A 15,168-nucleotide genomic window follows, 5' to 3' on the forward strand; every position below is an offset into this window, starting at 1 on the left:
AGCTGGAGCTGGGGCAGGAGGAGCTGCAGGCTGTGCAGAGTCGTGGTTGCGAGGAACTCTGCCCATGCGGTACCAAATGCCCATGCTGTTCAACTCCCTGGGGAAGCCAGACACAGAGCATCAATGGCACAAACAAATGCTGCACACGTGCACCAGCACCGGGCACTGATGTGTTTCACAAACACCTTGGTCAGTGACAATCAGTGCAATTCAAAGAAAAGGGGGGAGGCAAATTAATTCCTACATCAAACACATTAACACTTGGAGTTTTCTAATGACAAACTTCAGCTCTTACACGTTACTGCTTGGTAATTACAGGAGCACAGGGTGCCTTGCTTTGGTACAACACATTCACAACAACCCCACAGGAGTGAGGGGTACTTACCCTATGAACGTGTACTGAGGAGGGGCTTGCTTAGACCTCCCCAGGAYTCGGATATCACAGATTGCTGCCTCTGTAGAATCTCGAGGGATGAATTTAATGCACAGCCTCTTCTTTCTGAAAGCTACTTCTTCTGCAAAAACAACCCAGAATACAGGGTGGGCTTCATGCAAGATTAGGGTATAAATGTTATTTATAATCTCTCCAGACACTACACAGATAATCATGGCAGAACTGGTGCCAAAGAACAAACATGTCAACAAACCATGCAGTGCAGTGCCATTCAGTGAGGAATGTTCTATCAGGAGATGTGTTAGTGGCACTGCAGTAACCAGATCCCCTCCTGCCTGCTGCACAGATCAGCTCCCATGTGTGCCCCAGTGCTGGCCCACAGCACAGGACAGTCAGTGACTCTGCCCCTTCTGCCTGTCTCTCACACTCCCTTCCTCTTTCAGGTGATGTTTGCCTCACTGGYCTGGRCAGCCATGACTAAACATTCCTCCCWCAAGCACTGCMTGTAGGAATGCACCTGGGAGCATGTGATACAACCAGTCAGTTCATTGTGCTACGGGATTCCAACCAGCCACTTCCAACCCACTGGGAGGAGCCTTCCTTTCAGTGCATTTGTGAACAGCCCTCAGCACAGCCACTCTGCTCCTGCCAGGCCCAGTCCACTCTTCAAAATGAAAAGAACAACAGTCCCTTCCTGCYCTGGAGCTGTGTGACTCTAGCAGGCAAGCAAAGACACACAGCCAGCCCCATTAAACAGCCTGAGGAGTACAGGAAAAACAAAAGCTGTTTCATTGCAGCCCAGAGCTGCCCCTAAATGTGCACATGCCATCCCAGAGAGCAGCAGTGCCAAGAGCAACCCTTTACCTGGAACACAACCCTCCATGGCCTGGGACACAGCCCTCCATGGCCTGGGACACAGCCCTCCATGGCCTGGGACACAGCCCAACCCTCCATGGCCTGGGACACAACCCTCTACCTGGGACACAACCCTCCATGGCCAGGGACACAGCCCAACTCTCCATGGCCTGGGACACAACCCTCTACCTGGGACACAATCCTCCATGGCCTGGGACACAGCCCTGTACCTGGGCCACAGCCCTCCTGCCCACCCAGGCACTGTCAGAGTGGGACTGAGGAACAGATGCCAACTTACGTGTATCAATTGTCTCCTGGATGGGGATGAARCCCACAGGTAAAGTGTCCTTGATATCAATGAGCTTCATATCAACCAAGACATTGCCTAAATGACTCTTCGGAGGGAGGAAAGAAACAGTTTATTATGACAATGTCACCAAATTAAACCCCAGATTTTCCCACCTGCCAAACCTTGAGATGCCTTGTCATTGTATCTGACCACAGCTTTAGAAATGATTAGAACGTACCAAGTCAACCCTTGCAACTGCCCTCTCTGCAGGAACCAAACAATTACTGAGTAGGAAACATTGCACAACTTTCAGCATTCAAAATCCCACCACGTCATCCACTGCCACACTTCCAGATCCTCAGAAACACAACCAAATTCTCCCCTTTGAAGCAAGGCAGTTTGAAGTACTACTTCCACCAGCTGATCCACTGAGCAGGTCACCTCAGTTCTTACACACTCTACAACAGCAACACAAACATTTCCATGACAGTAACAGCAGAAAGCACTACAGGATGATGGCTGATGCACAAACAGCCAAAGTTATTACATGCATTAGCTAATTAGTACTGAAGACAGGGTTCTAGCTCCAAATGCAGTGCATTCCAGAAGCACAGGCCATTTGGAACAAAGAACTTCATTTGGAGTCCATATGAATTTTGAACTCATGCCTTGTCCTGTTAATCAAGGCTTGAAGAGCTCAGAGCACAATTCAGAGTGACAGCCTCCACAACAGTTTAGAGATCGGATTTTCTGTSCAGCTTTCTACGAAGCCAGCACTGCTGCCAGGAGTCTGGGTTGACATATGAAAGAAGAACACCTTTTAGATACTGCAAAGCCTTTTTAATAGAAACACTACACAAAACAATTAAAACTTCATCCCCACACTCAGATACAGCAAYGTCCTTGTAAATGTTTGACACTGAAAACGGTTGAGAATGATGATTCTGTTAAACAGACACTGTAGACTGACTCTGCTATAACCCAAATATCTGAGGTGCATTAACTCTGCTTACTACAACACGTTCTTGAGGACAAAGAGTTCCAAGTGCTTTGCTAAATACAAAAGAAACCCCTGTATGGTAAAAGTTCCAAAGTGCAGAACACATCAGCACCCAGGGGAGAGAAAGCAGCCTCCCACCTCCTTTCCTCCCAGATGAGGAACTGAGGTGCTTTAGGCCTCAGATGTCCCCAACAGCACAGCACCATCATATACCCCCTGAGCCAAGAGGACTGAGGGAAGGGGAAGCTTCTGCTTTAACTCATGTCTCACCAATATGAACAAGATACTCCCAAACCATGCCGAGCCCAGGGTACCTGCCAAAAGTCCAACAGGCACCAACTGAGGGTATTTACACCGTCACTGCAGCCAGCCCTGCTACTGTCCTGTAATTATTTCTGACAACTTCACATTTCAGGTAGCCACAGATAAATCTAATATTCAAATCAACCCAAACCTATTTAACAACCTCCTTGCCTATTCCAGGCTGCTATTCATGCAACTGCATGTACTGCAGGATGCAAAACACAATTATTGTCAATCCACCCACAGAGTGGTATTTCCCCGAGCTCTGGAGCTTTACTTTAATCTAGAGGCAGGCAGGAAGGTGGATGGAATAAGTCAAATGCTGGGAGCTGACAAGCCCCAGCTCTTCTGCCAGGACCCGTGAGCAGCTCTGAAGCTGCCATCACTTCTCTGTTCTGTCACAGTGAAAGCACAGTACAAAATGGTACCTCCAGACCCTGCCAATGGAGTGCCGTGAATACACAAAGCACGACCAAAAGCAGATTACCCACTAGATGGAGTGCATTCATTGCAGAAGCCAACAATTCCTCCAGAAAAAGAAAGTTTGCACTGTATCCTCAAGCCAAACTGCAGCAGAACGCAGGAAGCTCTTGCTGCACACAGTCTCCTCTCCTCCACAGAAAGTGTGGGCAGACAACAGCTGCTAATCACACAGTATAAGTCACTTATACTTAATAGTCAGACCAGATTACAAGAATGTGGTAGCATATGCACAATGTTGCCACGTTATCAAGAATCAGCACCAAAACCAACAAAGAAAGCAAGCTAATTCTGCAATAAAATATACATGATGYCCTGGATTCAGAAACCAACATTTCCTTCACCAACACTACCTGCAGTGTGTGTCTCTTCAGGTAATTTGGGTTAGGAATCCATCAGCACCATGAGTGTGCAGCACCCATTGCTGCAGCAGTAAACAAGTGCGAGAGGCTGCCAAAATGCAAACATTCCCTTTTCTGCTTCTCTTACTGCAGAAGATTTTGTCAGCAATTTCTTTCCATGGGAAACACAGGCAAAATGCAAATATCCTGCCATTGCAGTTTGCMTCCTTACTCACCCGAACTGAGTGAAACGCCTGCTTGAATTATAATTGGCTCCATAAAATGAATCATCTTATGGGTAAGAGCATACCAGGCACAGATGCAAATCATGCAGACATTCAGCAAACAGACTTACATTTTCTTTAGAAAATGATCTCGTGAAGCACAGGTACCGTGTGACCTTGGATTTAAATAAGCCATCTTTCCACAGGTCAGCATCCAAGCCATCTGCTGTTTGTGCAACCTGCAAASAACAGACAGAGGGAGAGAGGAGACATGTGAGCCAAGATAAAGTTAATACAGGTGCAGTACTTCTTCCTCAGACCTCTCCTAATTAACAGCAGCCCCAACTTTCACAGCATCTCATTAGTTTCTTCACAAGGTGCAGTGCAAAGAACTTTCAAGAGGAGGTATAAAAAGAAGTTCTAAAAATGCTGTCTCTTGGGGGACACTTGATTAAAGATTCTCTGACAAAGGCTACTCTAATGAGGAAACTGCAACTTCGGTTACATTCCCCAAACAATAGTTTGGAAAAGTCAGCACATTAAGGCACTCATTACCACCCTATATGCAAGGGCACACTGGGCACACTGTGAGGGTTCATGAAGATAGAGCACAGAAACTCAGCCACCTTGGGACTATTTTCATAGAAAGTCTCCATGGAATTCTGGCTCCCAGGTCAAAAAGCTGCTTCCCTGGCCATTAGTGGGCTTTAGCAGCAGTGCTGCATGCAAGGACACAGCCTGCAAATGTCCCTCTCCAACCAACCCCACATCCAGCCAAACTGATGGCACACAATGGTGCAGGGTAAGGACACAGACCCTGGACCCTCCACAGCATGATGTGCAGGAGAAAATGTCACTTCAAGCTGCTTCAAGGAGTGGCAGGAGGCAGCACCATGCGAGGGGAAGGGCTCTACTCTGAGCAGCTGAGCACTCACCACGCACAGAGCAAGCTGGAAAGAGCCCTGGTCCCAAAATGCTTGCTGTTGAGTAAGAGAGGAGACAAGAAGGCAAACACAAGAAGAAGGGGAGCAGGAACAAGGTCAGACTGACACCCAAMTGACGTCTGTGACAGGAGACTCCAGCAGGGTCTGAGGCTCCACAGAAGCACCTCTGACCCTCTGCCCAAGGCCTCTCACATGGGGCAAAGTGCTCCACTGCAGCTCTTGTGAGTCTGATCACACTGAGGAGCCCTTGGCCCCAGAGCAGCTGATAACAAAGAGCTGACACTTCTTGGCACTGTTCACACCCCTGTTAGCTGAGCAGAGACTGTGCAGGGTGCAGGAAGCAARAGCTGTGTGCTGACAAGGCCCCGATTATCCTGAGTGCAGCAGAGATGCACATTTACAGCCTGATCAAAGCAGCAAAGTGCACTGACTGCTCCTCAAATTTGGGCAACTGCTSTTCAAAAACCCCAGCTCAGCTCAAGCCATTGCACAACACACGCAGCTTTTGTGTTCACGCTCGTGCAAACAAACATGCCTGATTTTTAAACAGTCATATTTTAGAACAGAACTTTGGTGAAGTTTTTTGCTTATTTGAATTCCTTGAATTCAAATCTTTCCTGAAATGCTGGTTTAGGGATATGTAAAATCTACATACATCTCCCTCCCCAACAGGTAGAGTCAGTCCTGGTGGTATTCAGGAAACAGTCTGCTTGGGAAACCTGTTGGCATATATGAACAGCCAGCTTGAACTCCAGACCTTGTGGGAAACAGAAGGACTAGACCCMGATTTCTTCACTTTGTTAATTGATATGATTCAAGTTTTGTGCTAGCCAGTTTTGTTAAGATGCCCAAAAATCAACAGGCAGCAACATATCCAACTGCAAAACTGGTGCTACAACTTGCTATCAAATGCACTTTTTATCTAACCTCTTCAAACTYAAGGGACTTCACGACTTACAAGAACACCACATTTTTGAGGTGGATGTATATCACATCAATCAGTATCATCTTCCCCACCCCTGGCAGGGCACAGCCGGATCACAGCCCAGCCATCTGAAGGGCCCTCGTGCTGGCACTGCTGCCCCTCTGCAGGGAGATCTGGCACTGCCACAATCCAACCTAACAAGGAGAACACCTCTAAACCTCCAACCAAACTCTCTGTCATGAAAAGCCCTGCCGTTCTAATGCATCAAATATCTAATTCTAGTTGTCAAAGTGTAACAGTTGCAGGCAACTTCCCCAGCAATGCACCCTGAGTGCTCTGCCTTCACATCATCCCACTGAAGACCTTTTCTGAGCCTGAAGAATGTAAACACCCATGAACTTGTTGGAAAACTGATGGGGAAAGTAAGCAGAGCAATATAAACAGGAAACTTCTTGCATCACCTGGTGGGCTGTTGCAAGGAAGGAGAAGGCCCAGCAGCTCTGGAAGCAGAGCTGTGCCTGAGCAGCATGCCCTCGGGACAGGAGCCAAGTGGGAGAGGCCACAGCAGACTTGGCCAGCAGGACAGGCACTCTGCAGCCCCAGCTTGCCCTTGGCTCAGAGGCAAGGAACGTGCCAGACAGAGGATATGGCACTTGGCACTGAGTACCCAGTGCCCGGGCACAAGAAATGGTCCTTGTCCTCATGGAGCTGGGGGAGACACTCCTCAGCCAWGTGCCTCGAACAGATGGCCTTGACAGAGTGACACCAGGAAGGCACTGACACCCCAGCAAGTACAGCACAGGACTGTGCTGCTCCACAGCAGTCAGAATGGGGTTACTGCTACCMCAGCCAGCCCTTCAGCAAGGGGCCCTTTAAACTCCCTGCTCCAACAGGGAGATTTACCCCTGTGGCAGAGTCAGGGCTGCTCCTGCTGTGAGCAGCTTGCTCAGGTTCTGCCCCAGAGCAAACCCCACCATGCAGCTGGTGCTCAGCCTGCAGCAAAGAACACAGCTGCATGGGAACCACACCTCCTCCTACCCCAGGCTCTGCCTCCTACCTCTCCTCCCTGCCCAGACACTCAGTCTTGCCAGTTTGGTCGGATTTTCAGGAATCTAAGTTCAGACACACTGTATATTTTGGCAAAATGAAGTCTTTGGTGCTTCAGATGTGAGAAGGCTCGGCCAGTCATTACAAGTGCCAGTAGTGTGTTTGTTTTCTAAGCAAACACAAAGGCAATAGACATTATGGAGTAACTAAAGAACTACAGAGGAAGAAAGATCTCTGGCCCATTTGCCAAGACACCTTCCCAGGCACAGCCACGTGCCATCCCTGGATGGGCAGCAGGGCTGAGCTCTGGGGCTCCATGTGAACCTGGCAAATGGACCTGGACATCTCCAGACATTTAATTTACATCTGGGATGAAGTACCCATGCCTCTGAGGATTTCTTTTAMAGAGGATGAAAGGGAAAAGGAAGTTGTTTATTGGAGAAGGATACATATGAAAGGGGAACTGGTAAAGCCTGTAAATAACACAGGCGTTTCAGAAAGAGCTGGGTACTTCATTGCAAAACTTGAAACCATCAGCGAAACTACATGAAGAAATACTTTACCATGCAACTCTGAATSCACCTGTGCAACTGAAAGCTGCAGGATGCTGTAGTGACACAAACGCCATTGGATCCCTAAGAGGACTACAACATCTCARGAAACATCCCAAAAGATGAGAGTGATTCTCCTTTCCAGAGTGCAGTGTGCACCTSCAGCTAGGAGGGTTTTAGGGAGCACGCTTCGGGATGCACCTGCCACAACTGCCTTCCTCAAGGCTTTACAGCAGCCAGTGTCTCACTAAGGAAATGGTGTATCTGGAGAAGCACACATCCCAACATCACCCAGGTCTGCACACTGCCCATGTCTCAGAGCAGTTTCTTTGCTGCTCTGAGCAATGCACTCATGCACTTTAGGCTTCATGCTTCCACCAGGCCAGAGCAGATTCCAGAGAGCCCATGGAGAAGTGGCAACCTGGCATACACACACTGCTCCAGGGCACTGACTCACAGACCAGCCACCTTCACAAAACAGGCAAGAGCAGCACAGTCCTGCATGCCACTGTCCCCTGTCACATCAGGGTGACACTCAGCATGGCCCCTTCACCCTGGGGCACAGGACACCAAGGGTGGAGGCATCAGCCAGGTGCACTGCTGGCCTGACAGGGTCAGTGCTGGAGCCACACTGAGGACAAGGACAGCAGCCAGCAGCACTGCCCCACAGCCTGTCTGAGGACAAGGACAGCAGCACTGCCCCACAGCCTGATCTGAGGAGAAGCACAGCAGCACTGCCCCACAGCCTGCTCTGAGGACAAGGACAGCAGCACTGCCCCACAGCCTGTCTGAGGAGAAGCACAGCAGCACTGCCCCACAGCCTGTCTGAGGAGAAGCACAGGGACAGCAGCACTGCCCCACAGCCTGCTCTGAGGGCTCTTTGTGAACACACAGTGAGACAGCAGAACCAGAGCAAAGGCAGCTCCACACTGTGCCCTGAGGAGAGAGCGACCCACATTCACCAGCATTACACCACCACCRTAATTGGATTAAGCCACAGCAAGACTCTTTTATCTTGTTTAACCTGTGTTAGTGCTTCAACTCCCYATTAAGCCACAGACAGACTATCTGGGGTGAGCGCTCTCTCTGCCCAGCCATTTAGGCAAAATGCAATTCTGTTATCACAAGTCTCACACTGTCCCGTGCTTCTTTATCAGGGGGCAAGCAACTAATTACACAGCCTGGCTCACACAGGTAATGAGCACTTGGAAAAACACAGTAAATGTAAAAAACCTCCCAGATCTTTAAGGAGCCTTTTCATAATTCCCCACCTTGCATCCTTACCTCAGCTTGATCCATTTTGTTTCTTCACATTGAATAAAGTATGCAAAGAGCTGAGGAGGTGTGAGCAAAGCCTCAAGTCAGCTGGCTTCCACTCCCACCACAGAAGTTGTGTGGTTCTGGAAACCCAAGGTGTGATGTAGCACAATAGGAGCAGGACACATAGAAAAGGGAGCAGATGAACTACAGGCCAAACCTTTCTCTATAGAGCTCAGCAAGGTCAGTATTTTATATTTCACAGTTTGGGACACTAATCTTCAGAAGAAACATCCTGCTGCTGGTTACACAGCAACTGATTCAAGGAACAAGCAGCTGTTGAACAGTCACACCCCTTTATGTATTCACACATTGATCTCTGCTGTATTCAGCTGCCTCTYCCTGCTGCCAGTCTCCCGCCAAACCTCAGTTTAGAGATTTGCATTCTGCCTATCCAAATCATCCTTGCAATTCCAGCTGGATACAAAACTCTTTGATTCCCATTCTGGAGCTTCTCATCATCATTGTGTAGTGCTGATATGTGGGATTAAACAGCTGATGCGGGATCCATTTATTTAGAGATATAATTTGTACAATACTTAGGACTCCTTCAGGATGAATGTTACTAGGATTATTAAATTTGCATGCCACAGTGGCCAGCTATTTCTGAAAACCCCTCCTCCAGGAAATTAAGCTGCTCTGGAGTGGCACACATGAAGTGGCACACTTGCTCCCACAGCCCTCTGCTGAAGGGAAGCACTGAGTGCTGTGGCCTGAAAGGTGGGCAGCAAATGCCTGCCCACAAGTTCTCTCTGGAGGAGATGCTGCTCCCAACAAAGCAAAGGCTCATTAGTGCAGAAGCAATGCATTAGCTGCAGCAGCTGCAGCAGCTCTCTTACCACATCGTATCCCGTGGGGGCTCGGCTCCGGGATGCCAGCACACCCACGCCCGTGATGGGATCCATGGGCAGCTCGGGCAGGGCATCGCTGAGATCTCGCACCTCGGGCATCATGGACTGATCCTRCAAGGAAGGAGCACAATTAAAGGACTGCTGAGCACACCCCAGCAGCAGCCAGAGAACCCAGAGCACACATGCATGCCACAGTGCCTGTGCTGACACACCACAGACAGCCATGGTAAACACAGGATTAGGCCAGACACACCTTCTGCACTTTCATTTGCTTTTGRTAAGAGGATACACTTGTGCAATGCCAAATAGGTTTGAAATTTGGGCTGGCAGCCTCTGAGACTCATTTTGCTGCTTCCATGGTCTGGTCTCCATCTAGCAATGACAGGAAAACCAAAGCTCAATCCCTTCCCTYCCAGAAAGAGAACAAATTTCATCCCCAAATGAGGCTGGTTGAAGCAGCTCTGTYATTTTAAACAGCAAAAAATCTGCTCCTAATGGCTTTAGAGGGAGGTTCCCCATCCACTATGGGTGTTAAGACATGCTGGGGGCTCCCCCATGAGTCTTCAGTCCCATCAGAGCCCCTCAGGCAGACGTTTCAAGGAGCAGCACAGATGTCTCTGGCGCTGGATGCAGAACCGCACTGCAGGGAGCCTCAACACCAGGGAACACAGGAGAAGCACAGGGTGGGCTGGTGCAAAGCAGAGAGGCCTGGAGGAGGCCTGAGCATCTTCCAGAAGAGACACACCACCGAGAACGTCAGGGAGGGAATTGTGCAAAAGGGACAGAAGCAGGTAAGACCAACCAATTTCGGAGAGATGCTGCTGCAGAAAGCAGGAGGAGAGGACAAGAAACGGGCTGAAAAACCGAGGTGGAGGATGGGGAAAGGTGCCACTGCCTCAGCCTGTGGTCTCCTACAGAGGCAGCCAGTTAAAGCAAGTCTTCTCTGGCTTTCAGGCAGGAATGCCCCAGGAAACCGCCCCCCACACGCCCCCCAAGATAAAAGGGCAGTGCTTTTTGTAAACAAGCATCACTGCTGCACAGCCAGACAAGCCAYGAACCAGAGCTGCCTAACTCAATTCCCTCCTCAGAGCAATCAAACCCCGGCATTTCTAGGCCATTTAGATGGCTGGTTACTTACTGCTTCTAGAAAAGGCAGAGGTGAGTACTGGTGCCAGTGGGACCTGGGTTTACACTTCACAATGCCCAGTCTGAACAAACATCGTGCTGCAGGCAATAAAAAAGAGCAAGTCTGGGCCCTATGTAAATAATAATAACGTCATATGAATAGCCAGACTACTTGAGGAGTCCAAAACAACAGATGCCAGTGACCAGTAATGGTGCAAACACTATTTGAGATAAAACAAACTGGGGAGAAAGCTCTGCTTTAGTACCCAGACACACATCCAGCAAACTGAACCCTCTTCGCTCCCAAAGCAGCTCAAATCATGATGGGAAGCAGAGCCTGAGCCACAGGGTCAGGTTCCATGTCCTCAGGGCAGGCAAGGAGCACAGGACCCTGCTGCAGGAACGCTGGAGGCACTGGCACAGCCACAACAGACCCCACGACACCCCACCAGCTCATCCAGATGCCTCGCAAATAATGCAGAGCCTCAAATATACAGCATGGAAAAATCATAATGTCAATGTAACAAAGAATTTACAATCTGTTCTTCRTGAACATGTTCTGAAACTGTTTCAAGTCACTCTCAATAGTGTGGTGACTTGTTACTACACATTGGGAGGAGCTGGGAGATAATGAATGCTGACATAAGCTTCTCTTAGGCCWTTTTGAACTGAAATGCAGGTAAGCCATGATATTCCCCAGCTTGTTAAGAACACCACAGGGCAAGTTCCAACACAGCTGCAGCCGCACTGCAGGAAGCAGATCTGCTCACCCTCTGGCCTCCAGCAAACGCACCCTGGTGAAGTGCCTGCTGCAGAATGCTGCCCAGGCCCAGCTCACCATGCTGCAGCCAGCTGCAGGGAGGCCCAGCTGCCCCAGCAGCAACCAGAGCAGCTGCCAGGTCAGCCTGGSCAAGGCTGAGGACCAGGGGAACCAAGGGGAACCTTGGCACCAGCACAGCAGCGGGGCGAGTGCTCCCACCCACAACACGGTGCTGCAGAGCAGTCCCCTCAGCCTGCTGGCAYCCWGCTCTCAGTGAAGRAAGAAGGGCACCTTTGTGGGAGTCATTTATGGCCCTGCTCGGCACGGGAGGGGGTGGGGAAACTGCATCAATCCTCGCTTTGTGCCGGCTCACACAAAGCCCCTCTATGGGGAAGCGCTGGGCATGGGGCTCTCTGCCTCACCATGGGGTAACGTGGGTCAGCACCGGCGTAGGGCCCTGAGCAGCACCGTGCCCAGAGAGCCCAGCACCTTCCTGTGCCCTCTGTGCCCCAGCACCTTCCTGTGAGCCCAGCACCTTCCTGTGAGCCCAGCACCTTCCTGTGCCCAGTGATCCCAGCACCTTCCTGTGCCCAGCACCTTCCTGTGCCCAGCTTCCTGCTGTGCAGGTGGTACTGGGGATGCTCTGGAACAGATATGGAGCAGTTTGCACACTGCAATAAATGTTTTTGTGAACTCTGCACAAGTCAGAGGGGWGTCTCTGGCTGAACAACCACACAGACGATTAGTTACACTGCACCTCTCCCCGAGGGTGCCAACCAAGTTTGGTTTCTTTTCTACTGCACCTTTAAACTTAAAAATAAAAATACAAACAGAGAAAAAGGAGATTAAATTAAGAAGCAGAATTCTGTAAATACTTTCATTAGGCAGCTTGTTATTTCAATTCTCTTAAGCAATGTGAGTTTGCCCTGCATGCCCATCTACCATCCTGTGGCTGAGCACTCTGCTCAGGACATGGCTCCTCAGCATCCTGCAGTAAGCTGCCTGTGCTGAACCGCTCACTGCAGGGTCATTCTGGGAACAGGCCAAAACAATCACAAGAACATTTTTCCCATTAGTTGGGAGCATGTTCCCTGGAGGTGGTTCTCAGCTGCAGGGCCACATCCAGTCCCCAGCACACCCCAGCAGCCAAGGGAAGCCGGATGTGAGCTCTGGGGCAGGAAGAAGCTTCAGAATGCTGTGGGGCCTCTGGGACAAAGCCAGGGGGGAAACAATGTGTGCCTAACAGAAAAAGTTCCTGAGCGTCCTGCCAGCGCTGGCCTGAGGCAGCAGGCAGCAGAGCAGGGTGGGATGGCTGCAGGAGGAGATGGACATGCTCACTGGGACAAGCAGCCATGCTGCTGGCTCTGTCCTGAACGCTTCCCAGCCCTGTACCAGCCATGRCTCAAGGCAGGAGTTTGATGCCCCGCTGTAGGAGAGCCCTTCTGGGACTCTGCCAGGCTCTGGCACAGCCCTCTTCCCACAGGCCATGCTCACAGTCACACACACCTCCCCTTCTGCCAGCACTCCCAAGTTTGTTTATACCCTTTTCRCTTGTTCTCTCACGTTCCCTTGTTAGCTTATCTGCCTTTATTAGTTTATCCTAGGCATACTTTTCTACTGGCTCCACYGAGGTGACTGACCACACGCACTGCTGGGATCTGGCTGGGACACATACACAGCAGAAGAACCCTCATTCAGAAATGAATGCATTATTGTGCGTTCCTAGAGCATTTCTTGCTCTCAGTGTTTCTTTTCAACAAGTTCAGCAAGTTCAAGAGCTGATGGGTACATGAGCAGATCAGGCCTTTCAATGTATTTGTGACAGAAACGTCATGCTGCCAGCAAAACAGGTCAAGCTCTTAAGTTAAATAGCCAGGGACTTGGAGGGAGAATGTTCTYATTGTTCCTTCCTCCAACTACAAGCCCTGCACTTTGACACTTACTTGCTCTTCCCACAGGCAGCAAAGYATCAGCTAAGGAAAAWCTGGAAAATAAAAAMATCAACTACCTCCTGWGTCSCTGCAGTCTGTGGGAAACAGTCCCATAGAACAAAGCAGCCACGCTTTGTGTCTCGTGTGCCTGCTCACTGCTCCTGTTGCTCCGTCCCTTCACACTGCTGGCACAACTCGAGTCACAGTGCCACACTCCTCCGCACACCCACACCTCCCACCGTGYCCGGGAACAGGACACAGCCCCAGCCAACCTTCTCTTTCTGTTCATCAAATAGCACATAGCTTTAACAGAAAAACGGGAGCCCGCAGTGGCAATCAGACTCAGGGCCTTGGAGGCCACCATCACAAACAGGAACCATTTCAGTGTCACATTTCACCCCATGGAAGGCATGCCTGTRATCACCCCTGCACACAGGCTCCATAGGAGACAGCTGCGCTGTACCAGCTGGAAAATGTGCACTTTGTGACTGAATGGGATGGAAACAGGAACTTCAATGATGGAACCAGCAAAACTGAGACCCTGCATTGCTTCACAGCACTTCTAACTATGGACACATATGTTCTGAAGTGTCCTGTTTCAAACCAAAATAGGTTTCCACACACACATGACCTTGCACCAGGGAAAAATAACTGAAATGACATTTACTTCTATCTCGTTATTTCTATCTTGGCAGAGGTATGAACAGGTACCTGGAGGCTACAGCCACCGTTGAGCCTGGGATTTGCTTTGTCAGAGAAGCATTCATGGTACAAGAGTAAGATGTTGTGTGTTCTATTTCACATCTCCAGAAGCTCAAGCTAAGCCTTCATCTAGTATGGAAGGCTATCTCAGCTAAAAATTATAGGTATGACACTGCTGACCTGCCGAACAACACATGGCTTTGCTAAAGAATAAACGAGCATGTTCTCACTCAGTTAAAATCAAACACAAAATGGAGAAACCCAAGCTTTAGCCTGAGCAGCTGCACACCTGCTGACATCTGGCCTGTCTGGYTGCAGTGTTACTGTGACCAAGCTAAGAATGCCCCAGCTCTGGGAGCGTGCAGGAACCCCGAGGCTTGGTGGACCTTTGAAAATCTTCCCAGAAACCTCAGAGAAAGCGTGCAGGCCTCGGTGATGGAAGACGCGAGTACTTCACACACAGGTAACTCTGTGTCGCTGCTCTGGCCAGCRCTATAAGCCAGCCATGCCATACCTGGAGGCATGCACTGAGCACAGGTGAGAAATGGGCAGTCGGGTACACCCATGCTACAAAGGCAGCAAGAGACCACACAAAAGAGAGGGGGGTTTTGTTATTTTCTCTAACCGTCACCAAGAAGAATTTACAGTCMATTCTAGAGCAGCTCAAGGTCACCGAGGCTGTACCCCGCGGATGGTCCCCGAGCCCGTTCCGGCAGCCACCCCCGCCTCGGAGGAGCCGCGGGTTCTCACGGAGGCACCGAGGCGCTCTGCCCCGGGCCCGGAGCCGGGACCCCGCATCGCCCGGCCCTGACAGCCCTGCCGGCCCTGACAGCCCTGCCGGCCCTGACAGCCCTGCCGGCCCGGGCCGATCCACCGGGATCCTCCGCGGCTCAGCCCGCTCGTCTCGCCCGGTGCCAAGGCCGAGTGAGTCCCGCCGCTCCTCCATTCCCTTCCCTTCCCTTCTCTCCCTCCCTCCCCGCGGCCAGGCCGAGCCGCCGGGCACCGCAGCACCGGAGATGGCGGGGCCGGGAGCGGGGCCCGGCGGCTGCACGGACACTTAACTGTTGCCCGGGCGGCGGGCGGCGGGTCGCGGCTCCCCCGGCGCAGGCAGAAGCAGCTCCTCATCGGG

General features: G+C 50.6%; 1 protein-coding gene across 1 annotated transcript; it reads right to left on the reverse strand.

Annotated features, from left to right (window-relative positions):
- Positions 1–3: 3 nt before the first annotated feature.
- LOC130585504 (multivesicular body subunit 12B) lies at positions 4–15,162 on the reverse strand (the record flags this gene model as incomplete). Its single annotated transcript, XM_057386042.1, has 7 exons — positions 15,102–15,162; positions 10,660–10,745; positions 9,510–9,632; positions 4,018–4,125; positions 1,548–1,644; positions 386–515; positions 4–97 (listed from the first exon to the last, which is right to left on the reverse strand). Coding segments are annotated over exons 3-7 (543 nt in total), but the record flags the coding sequence as incomplete, so codon positions are not given.
- Positions 15,163–15,168: the final 6 nt, after the last annotated feature.

Source organism: Malurus melanocephalus, unplaced genomic scaffold (assembly GCF_030028575.1).
Source record: "Malurus melanocephalus ecotype Western Australia unplaced genomic scaffold, MMel_1.1 scaffold_902, whole genome shotgun sequence".
Classification (NCBI taxonomy): domain Eukaryota; kingdom Metazoa; phylum Chordata; class Aves; order Passeriformes; family Maluridae; genus Malurus; species Malurus melanocephalus.